Below are 25,807 nucleotides of genomic sequence, written 5' to 3'. Positions count from 1 at the left end.
CTTGGAACCTCAGCCCCATGGGGCCTTGGCTTTTTCATACCATTTTAGTGACTGGTCATCTCTCTCCTCACAGAGCCCTCTCCTGAACCCTCCTTCCAGAACAGCCCCCAAGGCAGCCCCCTGTCCCCTTGACCCTGTGATACTTTTCACCTGACACTGTACTGCGGTCTTGTACCATTTGTGGGCTTCCGTGTGTGCCTGTTTCCCCTGGCAAAGTGTAAGTGCCACAAGGTCAGGTACTCGGTCCATGTCCTGCTGTACCCTCAGTGCTGACAACATTGCCTGGATCACTGAAGAAGCTCAGTAAATATTTATTCCATTAAGTACAAGAATGAATGACATCTACACCAATCCGTTAACCTGATGGTTTTATTAAAATTTTAAGTATGAAGCGGAGTTGGGAAAAGGCTCAGCTCTTTCCCTTCCTCCACCTCTCTCTGGTGAGAGAAAAGGAGAGCTGGAAATAGAATGGGAGAAGTTTCTGTAAATTTCTGGTAACCATAGAGACAGTGATTTTCATTTATTAATCTCTTGCTCTTAAGCCTGGGCCCCATGGAGATTTCTCCAAATTGCTCAGTGCTGGGTATCCTGTAGCCTTCCTCATTAAGGAAGAGCAGGCCCCTTCCTATCCTGCAGCACTTTAATTGCTGGTGCGCAGAAGTTCTGTGCTATTAATGCTCATTATGGCGTGTTCTAACCTGGCTGTACCTCCCACTTTGGAGCAGTGCAGTGTGGCCATCACTCCAGTGGCTGGCGGTGGGCGTGGGCAGCCTCCCCTCTAAGCCCAGGGCCTCTCTGAGTCCAAGGCCTATAATTGCTGCTCATCCTTTATTCCACTATCCTGAAGATGGGAGCTCAGAGTCTTCTGGACCAGCGTTCAGTTTTGGCCGGTGCGGGGAACCAGGGGTGGTTTCTTGCCCACAAATGCATGTTTGCAGGGGAAGGAATCATCAGAGTGGTGCCAACACTTTGACAGGGGAGTCTGTCCTTGGGAACCATGGCACTTCTTATTTACGGGGTCTGTTTTTATGTGCAGCTCTTCCTATGGGGAATGGCATGTGGACTTTTATGATTTTGCCTTGTGTCCTTTGGGTAAGAGATCTCCAAATGGCTTCAGGGTTTCAGCAGAGCTAGGGGGAAATGGGAGTCTCTCCCACAACCATTTCTGCCTGTGGGAAGAACCCTGGTGTAGATGTCAGAAGACCACAGTTGGGATTTTGTCTCGGCAGCTGACCCATGGTGGGGCCTCAGCTCTCTGAGCCTTAGTGTCCTCATCTGTGAGATGAGACTAGATTTATCTTTCCATCCTTCATTCGTGTTGAGATTAGTTCTGTGGCTGGATATCTGTGATGAATGAGAGGTAGGAGAGGCCCCAGGCAGTTTGCCTTCTGAGTGAGGAGTGGATCCCGGCAGTAGAAGTCTCTGGAAGGAGATGCAGTTCTCTCCTGAGACAGATCATTTAAGGTGTCGGCCTCCTCTAGGTGTTAACTGCCATTTTGGAAAAACTAAGCCTTTCCTTGGTTGCATTTTCCATCCTGCTGAGTTTAGAAATGTTGAGTCCTTTCTGCAGTAGACACTCAGGGACCAGCTGTTGGGTTCAAGCCCTACTAGGCACTCATGGTAGGACTGTTCAGCTGGGATAGTCTTTGACACATTCAGGCTCCATTGCCAAGCAAGCTGGTTTCAATGGTTGTGAACCCATCCACTGCACACTTAGGGCTTGTCTGAAGCATATTGAAGAAGCAGCCCTGGGAAGGATCTGGATTCCTGAGCCCTCCAGCCAAGGATGGAACCAGGACCTGGGGAGGTCCAGCACCTGTGGTGACCCCAGCCGAGTCACTGACACATCTAAGAGTCTGACTGTTCTTTCCAGGTGCCGCAACCTCTCATTCCCTGACAGCCTGCCGGAGGTGAGCATCGTGTTCATCTTCGTCAATGAAGCCCTCTCGGTGCTGCTGCGCTCCATCCACTCAGCCATCCAGCGCACACCTCCGCACCTGCTCAAGGAGATCATCCTGGTGGATGACAACAGCAGTACTGGTGAGTGTCCATGCCCTTGTGCCCAGCACACTGCCCCATGCCTGACAGCTGAGCGGCGGGCTCTGCCTCTGCTGTGGGTTCTCGATACCCTAGGCTCTCCATGGCTGCTCCTGTCAGGGGATGTTGCTTCATTGATGAGAGATTTGTGGTGGTCACTGCTCCGGAAGATTCACCCTATTGGTGCACCGTCTCCGCATCCCAGAGGAGCCTGGTCCCCAAGCCATTCCCTGCTGGCTGACCACTCTCAGATGCCACATCCTAGTGCAGTTTGATGAGGTGTATAGCTCTGCCCTCCACCCCCACCGGGCACACAGTGAATTTCTCCTGGGAAGCACCATTTAATTCGATAGTATTCCTTGGCCTCTTCTGGAAAACTGTTGGTATTGTCTTAGCAGTAGTAGTGATGATGGCCAAGGTGTGGATGGAAGTTGTAGTGATGTTGATGGCGGGGATAAAGGGGGCTGTAACCCAGCAACAGCACTGCTCAAAGCCTAGCCTCTTTGCTGGATCTCCTGCTCCTTGCTCCATCCGGCCCTGGCAAAGCCCCAGGTGGCCTGTAAACACACACAGAAGCCCTCACATCACTATCTTCCCTTCTCTAGCCACTACCAGCTACTTTTTCCCTTGGTGCATACTCTGTAGCCTCTGATTCCTGCCACATATGCCAGCCCATAATATTCTCCAAACTTAGAGACCACGCACTGAAACATTTAAAAACCAGTGCTCTTGATAGGACCACATGGATGGGCTTTGGATAGTGCCTGATTTGAACAGATAGAGGGCCAGGCCATGGGAGTGTAGAGTCACTGGGCTTGTGTTGTCTTTGGCGCTTTCTCTGGTGTCAGGTAGTGAGTTTCCCAGGAATTAGTTGCTGTTAATGAGAAGTTCAGATGGGCAATTTGTGTTTTGTCATCAATTAAAACTGAAACACATCAGATAATTGAAAAATACATAATCTCAATAAGCAAATTTCTTTTTCATTTTATTATCATGTAGTGGAAAGTGTGGGGGCAGTGCTGCAAAGGGGGCCATAGAGCTTTCTGAAGGGCTGTGCTTATGAATCCCCTGACCCTCATTGTCCGATGGATGTGAAGGATGGGAAACACACCAGAGGACAGCACAGATGGACAGCATAATCCTGGAGAGGATTATCTCTGGCGAGGGAGGTAGAGAGGGCCCAGGGCCTGCGCTTAAGCAGCTACCTGCCATCACCCTGCTTGGGTCCAAGGAATGATGCCTAAGAAGGCCTCTGCCCCATGGCTAACAGCAGACCATCCTGGCCAGCCCGTCCATGCACCTGCCTTGCTCCACCCAGGCCTCTGGCCCCTGTCCTCTTACACTGTAAAGAGGCAAGGACCGGAAGAGCCAGCCTTCCAACGGTGAGAGGCCTTCCCCCAGGCAATTGGCATCCCAGGCCCCATTCCTCTGCACTTCCTCACATCGCAAAAAAGAGACAAGAATGAAGCACTAGGGAGAAGGAAATCATGGAGCCTTTCATTTCTTCCCCATAGTGAGAGCCTGATCGTGACCTTAAGGATGCCACTTTTTCTTTAACCCGTGTGGAAAAAAGGAGTAAAGCTGATACTGAGGTTAGGCAATTTAGATAAGGAAAGTGAGCCAGATATAGAGGATTTCATATTTAATATTTGAATTTAAAGAGTTTGGGCTTTATTTGCTAAGTGGCAATGGACACTGAAAGTTTTTGGGGAGAGGAATGATGCAGAACTGGGAAGTGGGGAGATTTGGCTGTGGTTTATGACTTGGTTGAAAAGGGCATCTTGAACAAGGGGCTCAATAAGAAGGCAATTGAAGCAAAACAGTCAAGAAATCAAAGGGCCTGGTGTGAGTGGTGGATGGAGGGCAAGACATGGGCCTGAGAGATATGATGAAGGAAGCATCTATAGGCCATGGGCAGGTGGGCCAAAGGAGGGCTGGTGAATGAGAACTCCTTCTCAAGCCGGGGTGACTCAGGGAATTATGGTGAATTCCCAGGAGAGGGAGGCAGTGGTTCTTCAGGGATGGGCAGCTTTCAAACCCAAAGCTCTAGATAGTATTGTGATGATGGTGCAGCTAAGTATCTTGACTGTGGTGGTAGTTAGACAAAGCTACAAGTGACAAATTGCGCAGAACTATATGCACACACCCTGATGAGTGCATGTCTTACTCTCATGATCTGAGCTAGCTGTGGATTATAGCAACATCAGTGTCCTCATTTTGGTATTGTGCTATAGTTGTGTTAGGTGTTAACACTGGGGGAGGCTGGGTGAAGGGAGCATAGGACCTCCTTGTATGTTTCTGTGTACTTTTTCCCTTCATATTCCCTTTATATTACTTCAAAATATAAAGCTAAGACAAGCAAACAAAAGTCTGTCCCAGATGACAAGTTCAGTCATTTGGAGGTGGAATCTGGCCATCTCTGTCTTCTAAAGCATCTCTTTTTAATGAGCCTGCTGCACAGCTCTGGCTGACAGCCTCTGGTTTAACGAATGAGATGTAGCTTCACGTTTGCACATGTGGAGTTCCAGTGCGTGGTGTGAAGGGAAAGGAATCTGGGCTGAAGTCTAAGTCATGGAGTCTGGGACCCTCTCCACTGTGGATGATTGACCGCAGAAACATCCCTCAGCCTCCAAATCCTCAGCCTCCAAGGCTTAGCTCCTCACTCTCTCACACAGCATGCCAATCCTCCCTTGCTTGTCTCACCTGCCCAGCGTGGTCAGGTGTGTGACTGAGTTGAGCACTGTAAGTGTTCCCCTCCCCAGCCCCTGTCTCCATTTCTGGAGACTGCCACATGGCTGGCCAGTCACTCAACTGGAGCTCAGGAGAGGAAATCATGGCTCTGTGCGTTGGAACCTTGTGCACAGGGTAATCGAGACCACTGACTGGGAGGAGAAAGTACAAAAAGCAGAGGGGAGGACAAACATTACAAGCTTGACAGAATACTGAGTGTAAGACATTTAGGAGTCAGGAGGAAGAGGGTGAGCTGGGGAGAGGCAGAGAAGGAATGGCCAGGAGGATCTGGGTGATGACAAACTGCGGGCAGAGAGAACTTGAGGAATGTGAGTCATCTATGTGAGTGAATCCACAGACAGTGGAAGGACATGAACCTGGGAAGAAGCTGCTGGATTTGGAAGGATCATGGAAACCTCAGTGAGAAGCTTTAGTAAAGTGGTGGGGATGCAGTCTGAGCCAGATGAAGACGTAAAGCAGGCAGGGAGGTAGATTTTTCTGTCAGGGATTTTGACTATAAGGAGTATCAGGAGCTAAGGCAGAAACTGGGGCAATGTTTTCTACATATAAAAAAAATTTAAACCACCAGATACAGCCAGAGATATATTTACATCATGACCCAGGATGATATGCCAGCTCACACTCATACACACCCACATACGACTGAATTGAAACTTTTACGAAATAATAGTTACCCTTATAATGTGCAAAGCACTCTGATATTTTCTATTATATTCTGGCCTATGTTATTCAGTTGTATTTTATTGTATTGTATCATACTGTTATTTCTCTCTTTTGTTGAAAGGCAGATTGTTGTAGAGACCCTGACTGCACATTAGAATTGCTTGGAGAGCTTTTAACAAATCTGGGGGCCATGCCTTAGCTCTGGTGGTTGAATCGGTCTGGGGAGGGGCCCCAGAGCCCTGTGAAGCCAAGCTGTGGAGCAGGGCCTCTGTGGAGGGAGGAGAGGGCGTGATCCAAGGCCCAGAAAGCAGGGTTGGCTTTGGGAAGGAAGGGCTCCTCTTTCTCCCAATCAGGAGGAGCAGATGAGTAAACAGGGAGATAGCGGGAGGAGATGAAGTGTGGGGCTATGGGTGCCAGAGGTGAGCAGAGCAGTAGACCTCAGCCCCAGCACCCTGTAGCTTGCAGAACCCTGGGTGGGGGTGTGGAAGGGGAGGGATCTCGTGCTGGCTGAAGTATCCCTATGTGGAATGGGACAGGGAGGTGACCAGTAATGGGCTCCCGAGACCAGCCTGAGCTGAGCTCTTAAGAGGGGGGAATAAACACCAGATGTGGCTCTTAGAGAGAGTGAGCCACCTCCAGCCTGAGCAGAGGGCCAAAGCGCCCTCCAGACCAGACCAGCCTGACTTCAGGGTAGGCAGTTAAGGCTCTACCCCGGACCGGCTCCATCTGGGATCATCTCTTCGCATTGTCTCACTCAGCACAAGACTTTCATTGATTTCACTCAAGCCAACTCAGCTCAGTTCAACAAACATTTACAGAGAATCTAGCATGGGCCAAGGGCATGAAGGGAATGATGGATCAGATCTAGCCCCTGACATCAGGGAGTCGTGCAAATAAATATGCAAAGTGGATGAAATATAACAGACCCAGCGTCCAGTCTCAGTTCTGCTGCTTCCTGGCTGTGATTCTTTTGCTTTGGTTTCTTACGTGCTGTGTGGGGACATCAGGCCCTGCCCTGTCCCGTCTGCCCCACAGTCCCAGAGAATACAAGAGGTAATGGAAGGAAAGTGCCAAGCAAGCTGCAAGGTGTGAAGGGTGCCCTGAAGGTGAGTAAAATCGCAGTAATAACAATAACAGCAACAGCAGTTGTGATAGCTGACGCGAAGCCAGCGCCTGAAGGCAGCTCTTGCTTTTCTCCCCTTCCTGCAGCAGGGTCCTCGGGTGCCCCTAGTGTGGAATTTGGCATCAGGCCAGCTTTCCAGTTCCAGCTCTTTCTAGCCTTTTCCAAGCTGTGTGTTCTTAACTTCTGTGAACCCTATTTTCTTTATCTATAAAATTGGGATGTATAATTCCTACCTCAGGGATTGTTCAGAGGCTTGAATGAGATAACGCTTGATGGGATGGGCACTGGTGTTTAAAACTAAATGAAGCAGAAGCCCAAGCTTTCAGAATGTCTTCCCCAGCCATTGTCACAGGTTTGGTGTGCTGGTGCTTCGTCTCACCCAAGCCCCTCCTCCACATGCACCAGTGCTTTGGGGTCAATTGTGTGTCCGCATACACAGGAACGGGGCAGTCAGTCACCACCTTCTGTCTTCATCCAACCTTTAGCTCTCTCCCTCAGAAGCCGAGGGCTGAAGGCTCTGTAGATGGTCCTTGTGTAAGGGTCCAAGTCCCTGTTCTCTGCCTCTGTAGCAATTTTCTAAACAAGTGCCACTCTCTCGGGGGCTAGTTCTCATTGAGGATGCTGTCACTCTGCTAAAGTGGTCTCACACTTTAGGGCTTGAGCTTGATTAAAACTACGAAGATTCATACCAGGCACATTCTTGCCTCAGGACACTTGCACTTGCTGCCCCCTCCGCATGGAATGCTCTTACCCCCTGACATCTGCACATCTTCTTCCTTTGCCTCTTCGGGCCTTTGTTCAAATGTTTGCAGTGGCAGCCCTTACTCCCGTCACTCCTCATCCTTCCTCACTTTTTTTTCTCTATAGCACTGTCTGATATTCTTTACTTTCTTGGTGCCTCTCCCTTGTTTATTTGTACATTTTCCCTCCATCAGTTTGTATGTTCCATGAAGACAAGGACATTTGTTTTGTTCACTGCTGTATCTTGAGGTCCTAGAATAGTGCCTGATACTTGCAGGTTGTTCGATGAATATTGATTCAATTAAAGAATGAATGAATTTTGATTCTGTAGGTCTGGGGAAAGGCTTGGAGTCTGCATTTTAATAAGCGTCCCAGAGCGTTCTGCTACTGTGGGACGTTTTCTGGGACATGCCCTGTTATTGTCCCCCATCTGTACTGCAGGTGAGGAGCCTGGGACAGCAGGCACTTAAGTTCCCCTGGAACTAGCCTCAGGCAACAGGCACTGCTGGGTGGGGTGTTTCTTTCTGGGGTGGGGACTTTGGGACCACCCTGATGCATGCCAGGGAGGTGACATGAAAGGTGGCTGGATACAGAGCAAGATAGGAAGCCTCTCTTGCTGTCACCCTGGCCAGAACTCAGGTCCTATGCACAGAGTCATGTGGTCAGCCCTGAGCTCCCTCTTTCCCCTGTCACTGGACCTCCCCAGGCATTCCTGACAGTGGCAGCCGTGTCTGTCCTGCCCTGCAGCTCTGATGCAGTGCTGCCCCTCCCTGGCTCCTCTTCCTTGTTAGCTCAAGGAAATTGTGGGAACACAGTTCTGAGTCCCTGGGTTTAATTACATGCTCTTCAGTGAATCCCAATGGGCCAATATTTTTAGCTTGGACTGAGTGATTCAACCTTTCTAGACCTCCAGGGGGAGGGAAGCACCAGGATTTGCAGCTGATAGTCATCTCTGTGTTCTATGCTTGGCATTCACTTACTTATTTATTCACCTCATTCATTCATTCATTTATTCATTCATTCATTCACTCATGCATTCATTCAGTTCCTCAACAGGGTTTTGATGGCAACAGACTTTGTGCCAAGTACTTTAACACATAGTCAGCCTCTGCCATGACTCTCTTGAGCACCGGTTCTGGGTCTACTTCGGTGCAGGGCAGCCAATAGGTGTGGCAGTGAGGGGTTCCTTAGGCTGCCTTCCAACCCCCTCACTAGACCGCCACCCAGTAGGCTGCCTCTGCCCAGGCTATGGTTGGACCCCCACTTCTCCAGGCCAGAGCCTCCAACTAGAGTGACTCCCAGGCAGACAGTTCTAAACAGACCACCCAGCTCAATGGGTGCTTCTAGTATGTGCCAGAGACTATTCCCAGATGTCATAGAAATTAATCAGTGTTCTATGTCAGTGGAAAGAACTGTTATCAATACGACTTTATATAACAAGGAAACAGGCACAGAAGAGTTATGGAACTTAGCCCAAGTCACACAAAGGTGGGAGTTGAACCCAGGTTACGTGGTTTCAGAGCTGACACCCTTGGCCACTGAACAAGGCTGCCTGCCAGGCATCATGGGTCTTTGCCTCCAAAGGTCTTATTCAAATTTTATCTTCATTCTCTTTCCTCTGTTCCCTCTGGAAAAAGAAAGGTTTAGCAAAAGGGTCAACAAAGAAGAAACTTTAAAAGAAGGTGGGTGGTCTCTTCAGCTGGAGCTTTGGGTTCAGTAAGGAGAGACTTGTTGCCCAGAGACTTCTAGGCTTATGTAGGGGTTGAGAAGAAGTTAAAGAGTTGCCAGCCACGCTTTAGGCAGCTTCCAATTTCCTTTGCAACAGGGAGCAATTGTAATGCCTGTGTGTGTGTGTATGTGAGAGAGAGTGTGAGCAATGTGCCTGTAAGTGGATGTGAACCTGTGAGTGTGCATTTTGGCAGCATGAGCATGTATAACCAGTGTGTGTAAGCATGTTTGTGCCTGGTATCTTAGCATGTTTGGGCTACTGTAACAAAATACGATAGACTGGGAGACTTTACCAACAGATATTTGTTTCCCATGTTCTGGAGGCTGGAAGTCCAAGGTTAAGTGCTAGCAGATTCAGTGTCTGATGAGAGCCTGCTCCCTGGCTTGTAGATGGCCCCATTCTTGCTATGTTCTCACATGGCCGTTCCTGGGTGCATGTGCGTGGACAGAGCACAAGCTCTGGTGTCTCTCCCTCCTAGGGCACTGCTCCTATCAGGGGGCTCCACACTCCTGACTCATTGAACCCTAATAACCTCCCAAAGGCCCCAGATACCGACATGTTGGGGGGTGGGACTTGAACATATGAATTTGGGGTACATAGCCTCAGTGCATAGCACTGGGCTTGTGTGTGCTTCTGTGAATAGTGGTGTGCAAGTCCCACTAACAAAGCCTCTTCCCCACTACCTGGAGCCACCTTCACAATCCTGATAAACGACAAGTAATTGTGCAACTGTGAGTCATTGTTATTTTTAATTGTTGGTAAGAAAATCACAGTGTAGTGATGAAATCGAATCAGAGCTCCCAGATTGCTTGTCACCAACTGCTGGGTCCCCCTCCACCGCCCGCAAAGCCCCCATCATCCCTTGGCCCAGAAGCTGCTTAATCATTGTTTAATGTTTCAAAGATGCTGTCCTACACAAGAGATACTCGTTCCAGGCTGTAAAAATACCAACAGCTTTTCATGCAGCTGGAATAATTGCAAAAATTTTTAAAAGGCAGAGGAAAAGAATGGTCCAACAGTATTGTGCTTTATGGAGCTTAAAGAATCCCATACAGCTAATCTAATTACAACCAAAGCTCAGGCAGCTTAAAGGTGTTTATACAGCCAAGGCACATGGGCTGTTAGCCCGCTCAGCCAGAGGCTTCTTGTCCCCTCCCACCCCTATGCCTTTCACCACTGTGACCAGGGTGGCCCACCCATTAGACCAGCAGTGAGTACCCAGCAATGTCGGGATGGAGGGCAGCCTGGGATGAATTCTGCAGGAGTCCTGGAGGCTCACCGTGGCTCCCTGCTGCCGGGGGCTGCCTGTACCTGCCACATTGTTCTTCCCCGGAGAGTTGCTCTTGGCCAGGCCACAGATCCATGTCCTCAGGTATAGTGCAGCAGCACACTCCCAAGAAAATGGCTTGTATGACTCGAGCGCCTGGCTGCTGCAGGTACCCACTCCTGCCTGCGCTCAAACCCTGATCCTAGGATTGGGAGCTACTGCAGCCAGTTACTGGAGGGTGGAAGGGAATCAGCTTAATATCTCTGACCAATTCAGTTGTGTCAGTCTCTGAGCTGACCTCTCAGGGCAATCACACATGGTTCTGTAGGTTGTGCCTTTCATTAGGGCACCCAGACAAGGGGTACATTGGGGGACAAAACCTAGCCTGTGCTTTCCATTCATTAAATGAGGCACCTGTTAAAAGCCTGCCTCAGAAGTGCCTTTTTCTAATGGGGTGTGGGGTGTGGATGGTGTCCCAGAGGGAGAGCCTTTCTGTAGTGCCCACGTGCATACAGCCCAGGCAGCACTGACTGCTGCAGAAAAGAGCAGCAGTCGCATCTTCCCGACTGCGCAGCATGGCCTTAACAGAGCTGCTGCAGCCTGGGTGTGTTCTCTGTACCTGCTGCCCTCCAAACCCCAGCTTTCCTCAACCTTCTCTGAGCTGGTGCTATGCTTGGCCCTTCTACCTATTTTCTCCACCAATCCACTGGTACAAGTACCTCCTGACATGGAGCCCTCACCCCCTCAGGTGGGTTGTCACTCCCCACCTGGCCCTGGCTAACCCTCCTCCTTGAAAGGCTGAACCTTGATCCCCATGCCACCAGGCTGGGGTTCTGCTCCCCTGGTCTGATCCACCTGCCCTCCCACATCCTGGGGGCTGGGGCCTCCCACTGAAAGGCCCCTGCCCCTGAAATGAGCACCCTGAGTGAAGCCTGGGTGTGCATGCCCCACTGCCTCTTTGTGGAGTAGCTCTAGTCTCGCAGGTTGCCAGCCTCTTCTGTGTCCTCACCAGCCACTCTGCTGAGGTCCCAGTATGCCACACAGCTGAGCTTGCCTGAGTCTGGCAGTAGGGTAGATAGCATATCACCGGTCTTGGCCCTTTTACTGAGCAAGGAAACTGACTTAGGGAATCAGGAACTCCCCAACATACTTCTCTATAAACCAAGAACAGCCCCTGGGAGAGCAGATGGCCTGCCTTCCCCTTAGCTCAGTAGCTCCCTGTAAGCAGTCTGCACCAAGCGAGTCTGGACCATTGTGCTTCACAGACTAACCAAGCTGACCAGTGTTTGATTAACCAAGCCGGCAGGAACCACATACAAAAAGGCCCTCTTCCAATGGTCAGCTGTGTGGCCATCTGTCAAAGGGGAAATTCCTGGAGCTGGAGGGTGAGCAGACTAGGGGAGGAAATCAGGAGAGGTGTCTCCTGCCCTCAGGTGAGGGGCCCTGCTGCCAGCAGCTGGGAATCAAACTGTCCCTGGAAAAGGCCAGGGGCCCACTGCCTCAGCCCACAGTGTAGCCAGCAGGAGCAGTCTCCCTGTCCATGCTTGGCCCTCAGCCTGTCTTGCTCAGCAGCTTCAAAAGACAAACTGGTGCTGACCATGTAAGTACAGCTGAACGCCTGTCGCTGCTGGTTAGCTGAGGTCCTCCCTCTGCTTTCCCAGATATTCAAAACCACTCAAAATCTATCAAATACTTCCTACTGATGCTAAATTTTTAGAGCATGGATGTCTTCTTGGGGGCTTGACTTCCTGAAAGGCTGCCCCAAACCATGCAGTGACCCAGGTGCTCTCCCGCAGCTCCAGGGTCTGAGCGCTCAGCAAAAAGAGGAGCATGTGGACAACAGCTGGAGCCTGTGGCCATCCCAGCTGTCCCCCAGCTCTGTCCTGCACATAAGCTTTCTTAGCTTCTGGGAGACCAGTGCCCCAGGGTTTGATGTCAGGGTGGAGGGTGGTGCTGGAGACAGTGCTGTGGGTGGGGGAAGCCGGTACAAATGACTGGGACCCAAGGGTCCAAACACTGACATGGAACACCCATGTTGTATAACAGCAGAAATCTGTTCTTTCACCAGGGCCCTAATTTCAGGGGCCCTAAATTGGAGAACAGTTCCATTTTTTTTTTTATTTCAGGGACTGCCTTCTCTGTCTGCTCAGGCCCACAAGGACCTGTCTTCTCCTACAGCCGTTCTCAGGCATGCATTTCACAAACTGAGCAGTGGTTTCAAGCTCCTCACTGGGGAGGCCGTGGTGAACCAGATGTGGTTCTGCCCCTGATGGGTGCTAGTCTGGGGATGACGGCAGGCACATAGACCCTGCAGCCTTGCTCTGCTGTAGACATCAAAATGAGATGCCATATTTCTAGCTGTTTTTAGAAGCTCCTATTTCAGGAACTTAAGACATAAATAAGTAGAATTGTAGGTAGAGAGGCTCTTGAATAGAAAGAAATCACAGGACATCAGGTTAGTGAGCAAGAAGAATTCTTCTAAGCAACCAGTAATGGAAGGCTACTTTTACTAGACAGCCCATGGCTGGCTCTTGGCCCCTTCTGTACTGCTGGCACAGGGCATTGATTTTAGTCTAACCAAGGTGGGTAGGGCCTGGGTACCAAGATATGTGTCTCCTTTTGGTTCAGCATACTTCCAGGGGCCTTCCCCTGACTTGAGGGGTTTTCCACTGAGCACCTAACCTCCCACTGGGATGGGTAACCTGGTTCACTCTGTGGCTCCCTCTCCCACCAAGTGCCTTCCCTTACGGAGCACTGTGCAACTTGAAGCAGACAGCCCTAAAATCTAGCCCAAGCTCCTTGTTTTACTGGAGGAAAACTGAGACCCAGAGAGGTTAAGTGAGTTGCCCAATGTCACACACCTAGTTAAAGGCTGAACCAGAGAGTGCCCCTGCTCTAGTGCTTCACTCATTCATTTAACAAATGTTCACAGTGTGTGTTCTCAAGCGTCAGGCATCACACTCAGTACCAGTGACCCAAGGATGATGGGAAACAGTTTCTGTTCCCAGAGAGCTCACAGCCTAGTAAAGATGATAAACCGCAAACCAACAGCGTTACGCACGACGTAAAGTGGTAAGTGCACCAGCCACAGGTGTGGGAGGGAGTATGGGGGAGACCAGGGGGAGGTCCCCATCATTCTGGGAGGGCTTCTGGGCAGAGCTGGCAGATGAGCTGGGCCTTGGGGGTTGAATATGGATTGGATATGGCTATGAACATGGAGGAAAGGCAGAATCTACCTTTGTTTTTGTGTCTTTCTAATTAGACTTATGGAAGGAGTCAGAATGATCACTTACTGGGCATCTGTTGTGCTCCAGGCACTGTGCTGGGCACTTTCACACACTGTCTTCTTTAATTGGTCCAGGATTTCTCCCCATCTAATAGATGAGGAAACTGAAAGCAGCAACTTAGCCCTGAAAGGAGACTTCTTTGATTCCTTCTTCTCTTCCCCACAAGGCCTCATCCAGTGCCTTGTGCCCTGTGAGGACTCAGTGTATCTGATGACTGAATGAAAATGGAGAAAAAGAAATAGGTATGGGGAATTTGCAAAGTCATGAAGGAAGGCATCATCCCCCTTCCTTGGACAGTATTTGTCTGAGCACAGAACTAATTAGAATTTCTATCATCAGAATAAATGTCTTTCCCGTGCATATCACACCCCACCCACAGACTGACATTTTCTTAGCCTAAGCAAATACTAACAAGAGCTGCCATTTGTTTCTCAGCATCTTTGATGTGTACTTCATTTATCCCTAAGAACAACCAAGTGAGGTAGGTATTATCATTATAATGCTCATTTCATAAATGAGAACGCTGACACTCAGAGAAGCTACAGGTTATACTGCTGGAAATGGCCAAGCCAGCATTTGAACCCAAGTTGTCTCTGGCTGCAGAGCCTGAACACTTAATGTTGGCACTATATTCAGCGCTTCTGAACTCTGTTAACTACCAGGGCTAGATAAATAATGTGAGTGACAGAGGTGAGGCAATGAGGAGTGGTGGAGACTATGGTGAACAAGAGAATGAGCCCAAGCTCAGCCAGGAGAGGCAGCTAGTGCTGGCTCCAGCCTGTAGCTAGCCTGCAAGACCTGCTGACCTTTCTCAAGTTTGGCAATCACACATTTATGTTTGGTGGGCTGAACAAGTCACATGGGCAAGCCAGATATGGTCCTGGTCTGCCCATATGCAGTCTCCAGCATACTGACTCCCAGTTTGAGAAATAGAATCTCCTCTGTTTCTCTATTTATCTCAGATACCATTGGTAAAAATATCTCTCTCTTGTCCCTTGTTCCTCTCTTGCTGCTGGTTTTTCACATCTCAGAAAGCAGCCTGTCCAGACAGGAGACATTAGCCACTCCTTTGTCCAGTTTCCCTGCACTGCATACACAGTATGAAAATATCACCAGTCGGTTCAGTTCCACCAATTCAAGGAGGCCCCTACTGGGCTGATCAGTCCTTTCAGAAAAGCACATGGTCATGCAATCATGGTGTGGGTTTTGTCCTTGGAAACCTTGGCAGCACCTTGCATCAGGCACCCTGGGCCAGGCCATCGTGGGGGAGTAGTATGACCAGTGTGCTGGAAACTGGCCAGGCTGCAGAGGAGGGAGATGCTGTGAGAGTCACTTAGAGCAGTGGGTCAGTCCAACCCCAGAGACAGGAGCTGCGGACAGGGCAAGGGAGAGAAGCAGGAGCTCAGGCCTTCAGTGGGCGACTCAGGTTTAGGTGGCTATGATTTGGATGTGCGTGGCTCACCCTGCTTGCCTGACCATCTTCCCCTGCATTACCTCCATTTCTTGTACTGCCTGTTTCCTGCAAGGCTGAGGGATGGTCGTGTTTGTGGTCCCAGTGATTGGTGATGTGGTGGTTGCCACCTAGGAGTGAGTAACCACAGCATTTCAAAGCTCAGTGAGATCCAGGAAAAAAATGTTTCTTGTGTTTCTTTCATCTGGGGAAAGAAGTGTGAATTGGAACTTTACAAACCCAATCTGTAAACCCTTCCTCACCCAGTTAATTTGATGGGGTGACAGAAATGAATTGGAAATTAGATCAGGCCTCAGAATTTACACGGGTCTCAGCCAAATGGAAATTTAAAAGAGTATCTCCAGCAGGGTTCATGGTAAGGGGTAAGCCTCCCCACATGCCTGGGCAGAGTGCCCCTGCCAGGTCTCAGAACGAGATTGAGGGAGGGATCCTGCTGATGAGATCAGGAGGCAGAGAGAAGGTTCTCTACCCAGACAGTGGGAAGGAATTAGCCTGTCACCAGTTGACACTCATACAACAGAAAATTGCAGTAACACAGGGCAGATTTAAATGCTAGGCCACCCCATGGCAGCACTGACTCCTTACATTTGCTCTACGGTGCTTAGACACTGAAGAAAGGAACATTTCCTCCATGTTGAAAGATGTTTCTGGCCAAGTCCCGGGTCCTGAATGTGTCTGCAAGCTTGTCTGTGTTGTCAAATTTCATTTGGCTTAAACGTGAGAACTAATGTGGAGAATCAAAGAAAACAAAGTTGTTTACTGAGTGTTCCTGACCTGGACTGCTCAAGCATGAGGCTGAGGTATTGCCTGAAGTGATTGTATTTTCTCTGAAAAGAACATTCAAGGTTGTGGTTTAATCCTTCCAGAATGAGTCCCCATAGTCTTAGGTGCCCACCTGCTGCCCTCTAGATCTATGTCCTCTACATTCCTATGACACATCAGTCCACCTGCAGGGGAGGTCATTTCTCACTGAATGCCCGAACTCTGCATGGCAAGAAAAATAAATCCTGTCTTCCCACTTCCCAGTTCCTGGGCTTCTACATTATTATGCCATGAAGGGAGAGGGATGGAAGAGAGAGAGAGAGAGAGAGAGAGAGAGAGAGAGAGAGAGAGGGAGGGAGGGAGGGAGAAATGGATGGGTAAGTGGATGGATGGGTGGGTGGGTGGGTGATGTAATGCTGGGTTGGGGAGGGGGTGAATGGATAGATGGGTGGATGCATGTGTGGGTGTGGGGTCGATTGATGGATGGATTTTGTCTTTTCCATTTCGTGACATAGGTATTTTATGCCTATTTTAGAGATGAAGGAATTGAGGGTCAGAGGAATAGTGAGTCACCAAAGTTCTCCCTGAAAGATTATGGCAGAGATGGTTGCCGAGCTGAAGCCTGAGCCCACATTACTCACCTCTAAGTTCAGTGTGTCCCTCTTCTCCTTTCTTGAACTACCCACTAGGCTTTTTTTTTAACTGCCTGCCTTGTATTCAGAGATGGACCCATGTGGCCTTGGATAAGCTGCTTAAATAAATAGGTGGCTAGGAGATCCATATTTTTCATTCAGCCAATATTTATTGATTACTTTGTAGGCAGAATTCCAAGATAGCACCCCAAGACTCCTGGCCCCTGGCATATACTCACTTCTTCTAATTAGTCAATCAAACCCTGATCTGGGTACTGCTATGAAGGGACTTTGCTGGTGTGATTGAGGTCCCTGATCAGTTGGGTGGGCCTGATCTAATCATATAAGTCTTTCAAAGCAGTTCCTCTGGTTCGTTGCAGAAAAGGCAGCCATAGAGATGTACTCTGGAGTCCTGAAAAAAGCCCACATCCATGCTGTGACCTGCCTGGGGGCCCACGTGGCAGGGAACTGCAGGTGGCCGCTCATTGCTGAGAGTGGCCCTAGCTGACAGCTAGCAGGAAGACAGGGACTTCAGTCCTACAACTATAAGGAAATAAATTCTGCAAAAAACCAGTAGGGCTGGAAGAGGACCCTGAAGCCCAGATAAGAGCTACAGTGCTGGCCGACCCCTTGATTTTAGCCAGTGAAACCCTGAGGAAGAATCCAGCCATCCCCAACCTGTACTTATGATCTACAGAAACTGTGAGATAATAAATTGTGTTGTTTTAAGCTGCTGAATTTGTGGTATTTTCTTATGTAGCAAAAGAACACTTATATAGCTACAGTGTACAGACCACCATGCTAATCACTGGGAATATGAGAATGGCATGGTCCTGCCCTCACAGAGCTCACAGTCTGGTGTGGGAGATAGACAAGAAACAAATCAAATGATCACAGAGTATGATAAATGCCATAAAATACATAAATAGGATGAAATGAAATAAGTCCAGTGTAGGAGGGGGACATGCTTCATGTTAGACAATTAGAGAGCCCCTCTGAATGGAGCACTCAAGGATGAAAAGGAGTTAGCCACACAAAGAACTATGGAAAAGTGGTCTAGGCAGAGGGAATAGCATATGCAAAGACCCTGAGGTGGTAGAGAGCCTGGCATGTCCTCAGAATCACAAGAAGGCAGATATGGCTGCAGGGTGGTAAGGAAGGGGTAGGGGGTGGATAGTTTAAGATGATGTTGAAGAATTAGGCAGGATACTGGTCATGCAGGACCCTGCAGAATATTACTCTCGGTGCAATGGGCAAAATTGGTGAGTTTTAAATGGGGGCGAGGTGTGATTTGACTGATGTTTTTGGAAGAGCTCTCTGGCTAGTCTGTAGTGAAGTTTGGATATGGGTATGAATGGGAGCAGATAAATCATTTGAGAGACTATTGCAATACTTCAGGCAAGAAATGATGGTAGTTTGGTGGTTGTAGAGAGAGAGAAGAGGGTGGATTTGAGATGTATTTGGATTTGCTGGTGATTGAATGTAAGGGGAAGGAAAGGAAAGAACTGAAGATGAGTCCCAGATTTCAGGCTTGAATGATGGGGTGAACGATAGTGCCATTTACTGAGCTAAGTGGAAGGAGAACAGGTTTGGGGAATGAGATCAGTTAAGTGCTGGACGTGATGAACATGAGATGCCTTTGAGACATGTAAGGGGAGATCTCAAGTGCCACATGGACAGATAGGCGCTGCTGAGCAGGGTGGTGCCCAGGCTCAAGGAGGAGGTTGGGACCAGGTGACCTGGCTTGGTAGCAGAGCTGGATTGATCATTCCCTTGAAGAGCGGCAGAATACTCAGGTCCACACTGCAAGGGCCTGAACCCTTAGACTAGTCACCGTTAGGTCTCTGTGCTCAGCCTCACACCCAGAGTAGGACATTCTGGGAAGGGGTGCCTCTGGTGTGAAGCTGGCATCTCAGCAGGTCACCTCAGTTGTTCTGGGCTAGTAGTAAGGTGCAGTAACCACCAAATTACATAAACCTGAAATTGCAGTCTAATGTTGTTAAGGGACCTGAGGGAGCCCGGAAAGAATGAGTGTAACAAGGAACCATGTATAGGATGATCAAATCCCTGATTAAAATCACCTCCCAGGATCAAATGGCCTCTAGAGACAGTGGAGAGTGCCTCTGAATCCTAATGGGGCATCTGCAACTCTGGAAGGCTGTTTGGCCAGTCTACCGCTTCCTTCTCCAGGGCCACTCAGTGCAGGAGGGGCTGGCGCAGAAAGATCTCCCAGAGGGATCCTGACCACAGGGTGCAGGATTTAGTGGCAACTACAGAGGGCCTCAGCTACGCATGGCAGGTCTGGCCCAGGCTCTTCGGCTTTGCCTTGGAGAGGCTGTTCCCCCAGAAGCAGACCCTGAGACATGGATTCAACAGCAAGCAGTTTATTTAGGAAGTTCAAGGTAGACCAATAGCATTAGAGTTAAGATAAGGAAAGGAAGCATTCAGTGAGAATATGTTGTCTGGTCAAGCACCACTGCAGGCAGATAGAGTGTGAACCTACAGGGAAACTTTAGAAACTGGTATAAAACCCATGCCTTGGAGTGGCCACCCCTGAGAGGTGAGGGAGCCAGGGTATTTATATACAGCTCCTTTTGGTCATTGGTTCAGGGCTGCTCTCAGGGAATTAATTTCTAGCACTTCAGCCCTCCATGTGTGGGGGCAGAACAGTCTTCTGTGGCTCTGAACAAAGCCCTTGGGCAAAAGTTCTGGCGATTAGATGTGGTGTCAGAGAGAGGAGTACTTTGAAAAGATGAGGCCCCAAGGTTATGGGTGGTACATTTACAGGATCTGCCACAAGGCCCGTGAGGCATATGTTTTGAATACTTTTAAAAATTGTGTTTCCAAAAGCCTGTAATATTGATTGTCTAAATCTTCATAGGCCAACCTGCAAGTCATGCTGGAGCCTCTGCAGCAGGTTGAAGCTATCATCCAGGCCCCATGCCAAGAGCAGGGTTAGAGCATCTCCTGCCCCACGAGGTTGACCTGCTGCCTGTAGGCAGAGCCTGCAGTGCCTTGAGACCTGGAACTCCATTGCATCTGTGTCTCTGTCCATGGGTCTATCTAACGGACAGAGCACCTGCAGGAAGTCGCGACAATAGTAGACTTAATCAGGCTGGTTTAGGCACCAAAGATGTGCAGCTTGAACAGTTTTGAAGCACAATCCCAGCCAGGTCTGGGATACCAAGGTTAAAGTACAGTGTCTGAGAAAAGCTGGCAAATTCTAGAAGGGATCAGGCCCTCGCCAAGAAAGACCTCGGGTAAGTTCTAAGAATACAGAACAGAAAACTGAGGTAGAACCACACTTGTAAGGGCTGGGTATCCCTGGATAAGTGGGAAGGAAGCTGCAGCTTGACTAGCACAGGTGTTGAGGGCACCCCAGATGCCAGACTGGAGCCTTGTCAGTTGAAAACGCTATTGATGCCCCACCAAGATTCCCTTTACCAGTCAGTCCAAGTGTCCCCCGGGTGCTGTGAGTGCTGGTGGCCAGCAACTCGGGGCTGCGCCCTTCTTGAAATTGCCCTCTCTGTTGAAAGCTGCCTCACCCAGAAATGCCTGGGAGATTTATGACTCTCTTCTAAGGATGGCCCAGAACTAGTGCCTGATTGCTAGATTGATAGGGGTGTATAAAAACCCACCCCTTGCCTGAAGGTGGGATAACTGGGGTGCTATGCATATCCCAGAGCTCCCTGTGGAGCAGACTGAGCCTAGACTTCAGCTGAGCTCAGATCTTTGCCCAGCCGCCTCCCCTGCCCTCAGCCTGCTTCCTTCACTCCCTTACAGGAATTACTCAAGAGCCTGCCATCAGTTAAACTACTTCCTCAAGAATCCCCATCTCAGGCTCTGCTTTTAGAGAACCTGATCTAAGACTGCCAAGATGTGTGAGATGTGGAAGCAACACCAGGCTAAGTGGATAAGAAGTTGCTAGAGAATGGGGACCAGTGCTCCCATGTGCCTGGAACTTCAGGACTCTCTGTGCTAAGCTGGGGCCCTTCTGAGCAAACCAGCATGGCTGGTCACCCTATATATCAGTGTCTCAGAATGAACTGAGTTCCTTGTACGAGCCCAAAGCTGTGCTAGACTCAGTTGGAACTAAAAACACATAAAGATGTCTTCCATGAAATTCAGCTAAGGGAGAGTTTTATTTCTGTAAGCTTTCTCTCTGTTACAGGGATTTCACTTCGAGGACATTCGAGGCACCCTCCGTGGGTAGACAGCAGAAAAACAGGGAGCAACTTGGAAATTGGGACAAGAAAAAGGGAGAGAAGGCTACAGAGTGGGGAAAAAGAAAAAGCCCAAGTCCTCAACCAGAGGCAGGCTTTTTTTGGTAGGAACAGACAGAGGCAAACCAAGGGCTCTTCCATTTCCAGCACATCCTGGCGGGAAGCTGTCCTGGAGGAGGGAGGGGGCCAGCTGCATTCCTTCTGGATGTGCTGGTGAGGGCTTGAGAAATGCCATCTCCGTGGGGGCAAACAACCCAGGTTAACTAAAGCCCGCTCAGGCCTTTGCACCAGAAACACCCTGTGCTGCTGCGTTTCTGAAACGATGCTAAGGCAGGAGGCAGGAGCCACCAGTTCTGTGCTATAAAATTAGAAAGATAGTGATCATTTCACAGGAACTCCAGACAGGAGAAAATGCTGCTCTGTGTGCACATTCTCTGCAACCAAGCAAAATACACTTTCATGTGTGTCCTTGAAAACCACAGGGGAGAGAAGTCTGGAAAATGTTTTAGTGAACAAAGGTTGGTAAATGGAAATTAATTGTACAGTGCCAGTGATTACTCATTTAAGATCCCACTCATTTAAAATACCACTGATGGTTTCTTTATTTCATTTGTAGTGTTTATGATTTGAGTATAATGAAGATAAAAATGGGAGTTAGGGTTTTTCTAAGTTCTCTGAACTCACTTCTCCATCATTCTCTTCTCCGTACAGAACTTTGGTCCCCTGACTTTGGGATCAGATGGCAGGGTTCTGGCAGGAAGTAGGTGGCACTCCCTAATTCAAGGAGAGTTAAATAATAGGGATTATTTACAGAGGTTGGGGCAGGGTGTATGGAATCCATAAGGACAGTGCAAGCCCTTGGGGCTGGGAACAGCTGGGATCCCTCCAGCCCTGCCCCAAAGGAACAGAAGACATAAGGGAACTAGATAAAGCTGAAGGGCTGCTGGTAGAAGCCAACCTTTGGTGTCTGAGGGGACTCTGCATGGACATGCTGATGGACCCTCTCCTCTGATCTCCTGCTATCATGGTAAGGGTGTCATTGATGCTTTGTACCCAGGTCTGCCTCCTGGGGCACAGATCAGTGGGGAATGGCTTGGCTCACATATATTGTCCTTGTTGACAATGCTTCCGGACATAACTCTCATTAGGCAGGGCAGCTGAGAGTTTAACTTGTAATTGCTCTGATGGAGTTCAAGGGTGTGTATTAGCCTTTGTTTGCAGGAGACACAGTGTCTCCCACAGGACAGCTGGGACACACTTGTTCAAGCTGGGAATGGCTGAGGGTGGGGCTTCCACTCAGTGCATCTAAGGGGCAGCCGAAAGTTCTTCCCTCGCCTCCGGCTCTCTTCTCTAGGGCCCACTATGGCTTACAACTTTCCATTCATACTGCTCACATTCCTGGGGGATTCAGCACCTTTTCCTTGAGCCGAGTAAACCTCTGTTTGCACATGTTCCTTCTTCCACTTTGCCCTTCTCTTCAGTTTATTTCAGCGGCCACATAAAGCTATGTGCTTCCCTTGCTCCGCAGTGCCTTCTAACTGGGTCTGGATAGTAGTGGTCATGGGGAATATCTCCCCTCCGGTCTCATAAATCATCTTGGCAGCATTGGCTGGCTACATCGTGCAGCTGACTTGGAGAAAGTGCTGCAGTGCTATTTCTGAATAATAATAAATGGAGCTGAAGCCCAGTAGCCTTTGCTATTTATCTCCAGTTCTGCAGAGCAGAGATGTGTACCCTGAAGGGCACAGGTTATGTCTCAGGGGTGGTGACTCTCTCAGGGGAGGGCAGCTTCCCTAATTGCCTCTTCATTGCAGAAGTTGCCTGGTCTGTTTCCTTAAGGGACAATTTGCTGATCTGAGTGGAGGATGTTTTCAGCTATTCAGCTTCAGCCCTTTGCTTGATCCGTCAAAACCCACACAATTCAAACTGGGGATGAGTGCTGGCTGGGTGCCATCCCCTGAGGTCCACAGCCAGCCCCACACACTGCCACCCTCTGCCACTCCTTCCCTTCACAGCCTTGGTCTGAGCGTCTTGCCTCTACCCATTACATATGTAGAATTCCAACTTGTTCTCAGTTCTTAGGCTGGGTTGTCTTACGTCCATGTAGGGTCAACATCTTGGCACTGAGCTTGCTTTCTCCCTTAACTGATTGGGAGTCTTTCTCCAGTCCAACCTGGGCCCAGGACCCTCACCTCAGTACAGATTCCCTATGGATAAGACTTCTCCTGGGCTTACCCTTGTGAAGACCCGCACCCACGGGGATAAAGCCCTCAGCTTTCCAATAGGGAACAATGGGAGCACCCGTCGGCCAAGGAGATGGCCCCACACCATGTTTGAGAACTCTTAGATCCTTTCTCTCTTGCTGGCCTTTGCCTTGGGCATCCTCCATAAATCCTGGTTTTCATATTTGTTTTGATGGTTGTCACTCTAGAATATGGCTTTACCCATGTTCTGAAATTATTTTGGTACCCTGCCTCAAATTTTATGACATTTGAGACCTATGCCCTTTATTGCACTACAGTGACACCTAGAAGCATCCCTACCTTTCACCATTCTTGAAATAGCATCTAGATATTGGGCAGTTTCTTTAAGTGACCTTGGAAACAGAAGTGGGGCTGGAAATACCCGTGTTTTTTGATGTTTACTGTCTCTTAGTGTGCTTATACAAAACATTAGCCCTGGAGAGACAGAATATTTCTATCTTTACCTGCAGTTTGGTAGTTGTCCCCAGATGCCAACATGGAAAATGTGAAATCGCTGAGCCCAGTCATTACCAACAAACATTGTGGGAGCTGCAGAGATGATGATTATCCTCCTACTTATTGAAGGAGAGTTTTTTTACAATAAACCTGGCAGCTGCTAATCCAGCCTCAATGCTTATTAGTCCTTAGAAGGTGCTCAGTAAATAGTGGCTACTATTTTAAAATTTAATGACTTATTCATTTCTCTATAGGTACAATTTTTATTAAAATGATGACATGAGTTACACAGTTATTTACAATAAGAAGGTCTCAGTGGGGACACATACTATGGGGAAATGTTTATCCACTCATGGCTCATTGAGACTTGGAAATCTCTGTAATTGAGATACTAGGCTTCTGGTCCAGCAGGACGGTTGATGCCCTGCTCATTATAAAGCCCCACATAGAAGGAGCTAAAAAGCAGTTTAGGACTAGTGCACAAGTAAAGCTGCTTGCACAGAGAAAGACAGATATGCAACTGTCACAGACACAGGCTTAAAGAGACACATACCCACTTAGGTAAAAGTCATATGCCAAATAGAACCCTTATCTACCACTAGTTGATTAATTTTGACCTTTTTTCACTCAAGAGATGTTAGCTTTCTGTTTCTGCTCTGATAGATCCTAGGCACTGAAGACATTTTCCAGCTCATAGATCAGGTAAAAGGGGCCCTCAGAGGGCTTCCACTTGCAGTCTTCATTCATTGCTTCTCTCTAATTTTCCTAAGGAGAAAATATTATCCCTTCCTGTTCTGCAGACCTGGGAGACTTGACCCCTAACAAAGAGCCCTCTTGCTTCCATGTGGCCTCTCAGCTCTAGATCCTGAAATGCCATGCTGAGTGGCTGGAGAGGGGCAGAAGCCCCAACCGAGGCATCGTGTACACTGTTCCCCATCCCCAGACAGTGAACACCTGTCTTACCCTCTTCATGTTCAAAGCCTAGCCATTTCAAATTCACTTTGAAAAGACTCTGTTTAACTGTTCTCTGGCTGCAGAGATACCATAGTCTTAGTTTTGTCTTAAGAACAATTTAAACAGTTGTAACAAAACCAAATGGTTTTTGAACAGCGATGCCATGATATCCTCCCACGTCTCCATTATAGCCTAGAAAACCACAACAAAGGAAGGGAAGGGGAGGTAGTCACCTATACCCACCTGGCCCTGACCACCTTCACCCCACACACCACTTCCCATTCCCAGCACAGAGCAGATGGGAAGCTGGAGACAACCAGCGTGCGCACCTGCGCCCCAGAGACCACAAAAGCAACAGGTAACCCAGTCAGGCTTTTTCTCACACAAACTTCTCTAAGGAACAAGGAGTCTGGGCTACAGGAAGTGTACTGATGTGAGGGTAGGAGAAGCAGCATGGCAGAGCAGTTCTGTGGCTTTGAGTCTGTTCCCTGTTATATATAGGTGGGACCCTTCCACCCTCTGCCCTCAGCAACAGACCTTGTCTGGGAGTAGAGTCAGGGGGTGCGGAGAGCTGGATTAGGCGTGGCTGGGGCATGTTCACGCTGAGGCCAGGCTGGCAGTGAAGTCACGGCTGGTGGAGCTGCCAGGGTCTGGCCAGGGTCTGGGCAGAGGTGGAGGTGGAGGGGATAGTTGGGGTCAAGGGGAGATCATGGTCAAGGTGAAGTCAGATTGGGTTGAGATTAGAGATCACTTGAATGAGAATATGGTTGTGGACAGTAGAGTTTGAGAAGAATTGGGTTAGGTTTGGGTGGAGCCATGGTTCCACAGGGTGGGACTGTCCTTAAGTCTCTAATACTGAATGTTTTATTCACTCCTGTGGTACTTCTTGACTCCTTTAGGGCCCAGGGCTCATGCCAGACTTTGAGTGTTTCAGCTCCTATTCCTGTCCCTCCTGCCTTCCCATAGTTCATGGGCATCAGCTTTTCCCCAGGGAGGGTACAAGAACAAAAGCAGTGGAACGGGGTCCACCAATATAGCTGTCCTGTCTTACCCATCCGCAGATGGATGGTGCTGGCAGAGGCATGGGCACTGAAGCTAAGCGTTCCCCAAGGCAATCCAGTGGTTGATGCCATCCCCATTTCCTGGAGCAGAACTAGCTCCTTGTAGTGCATGTATGCGCTCCTCTTGACACTCACTCTTTTTCAGAAGAAAAAACCTGTCCTGTGGGGAAGAAATAGGAGTGCTCTCCTCCACCATCAGGCAAGTGGCAGGGTATTAGTTATTATCTTCCTGGTGTCTCTGGACCAGGCTTCCTGGATCCAGGAAACATTCAGGGTCACTTCCAGGTAGCCTGTCTGCACACCATTCCCTGAGTGAGGGGCCACCAAGAGTCAGGGACAGAAGTCCCCGACCCTTCTGATGTGCAGTAGGTACAGCTGCTGGCAATACGATGGGGTCTCTCTCTAGC

At 49.1% G+C, this 25,807-nt stretch overlaps 1 protein-coding gene and 1 long non-coding RNA gene across 5 annotated transcripts in view; both read left to right on the top strand.

The window, feature by feature from the left end:
- GALNT18 (polypeptide N-acetylgalactosaminyltransferase 18) overlaps positions 1-25,807 on the top strand; it is a 332,956-nt gene that overhangs the window by 188,434 nt on the left and 118,715 nt on the right. For all 4 annotated transcript variants that reach the window (XM_073216198.1, XM_073216195.1, XM_073216196.1 and 1 more), the window contains one exon: positions 1,874-2,040. In XM_073216198.1, coding sequence (XP_073072299.1) covers positions 1,874-2,040 — 167 coding nt within the window. The remainder of the gene's footprint in view (positions 1-1,873; positions 2,041-25,807) is intronic.
- Positions 2,052-16,977, top strand: LOC140844386 (uncharacterized). The gene is made up of 3 exons (XR_012122614.1): positions 2,052-13,383; positions 13,673-13,840; positions 16,844-16,977. It is a non-coding gene; the product is annotated as an uncharacterized lncRNA (long non-coding RNA).

The sequence above is a fragment of the Manis javanica genome, chromosome 11, assembly GCF_040802235.1.
Source record: "Manis javanica isolate MJ-LG chromosome 11, MJ_LKY, whole genome shotgun sequence".
Lineage (NCBI taxonomy): Eukaryota > Metazoa > Chordata > Mammalia > Pholidota > Manidae > Manis > Manis javanica.
This window is presented reverse-complemented; position numbering and strand designations above follow the sequence as displayed.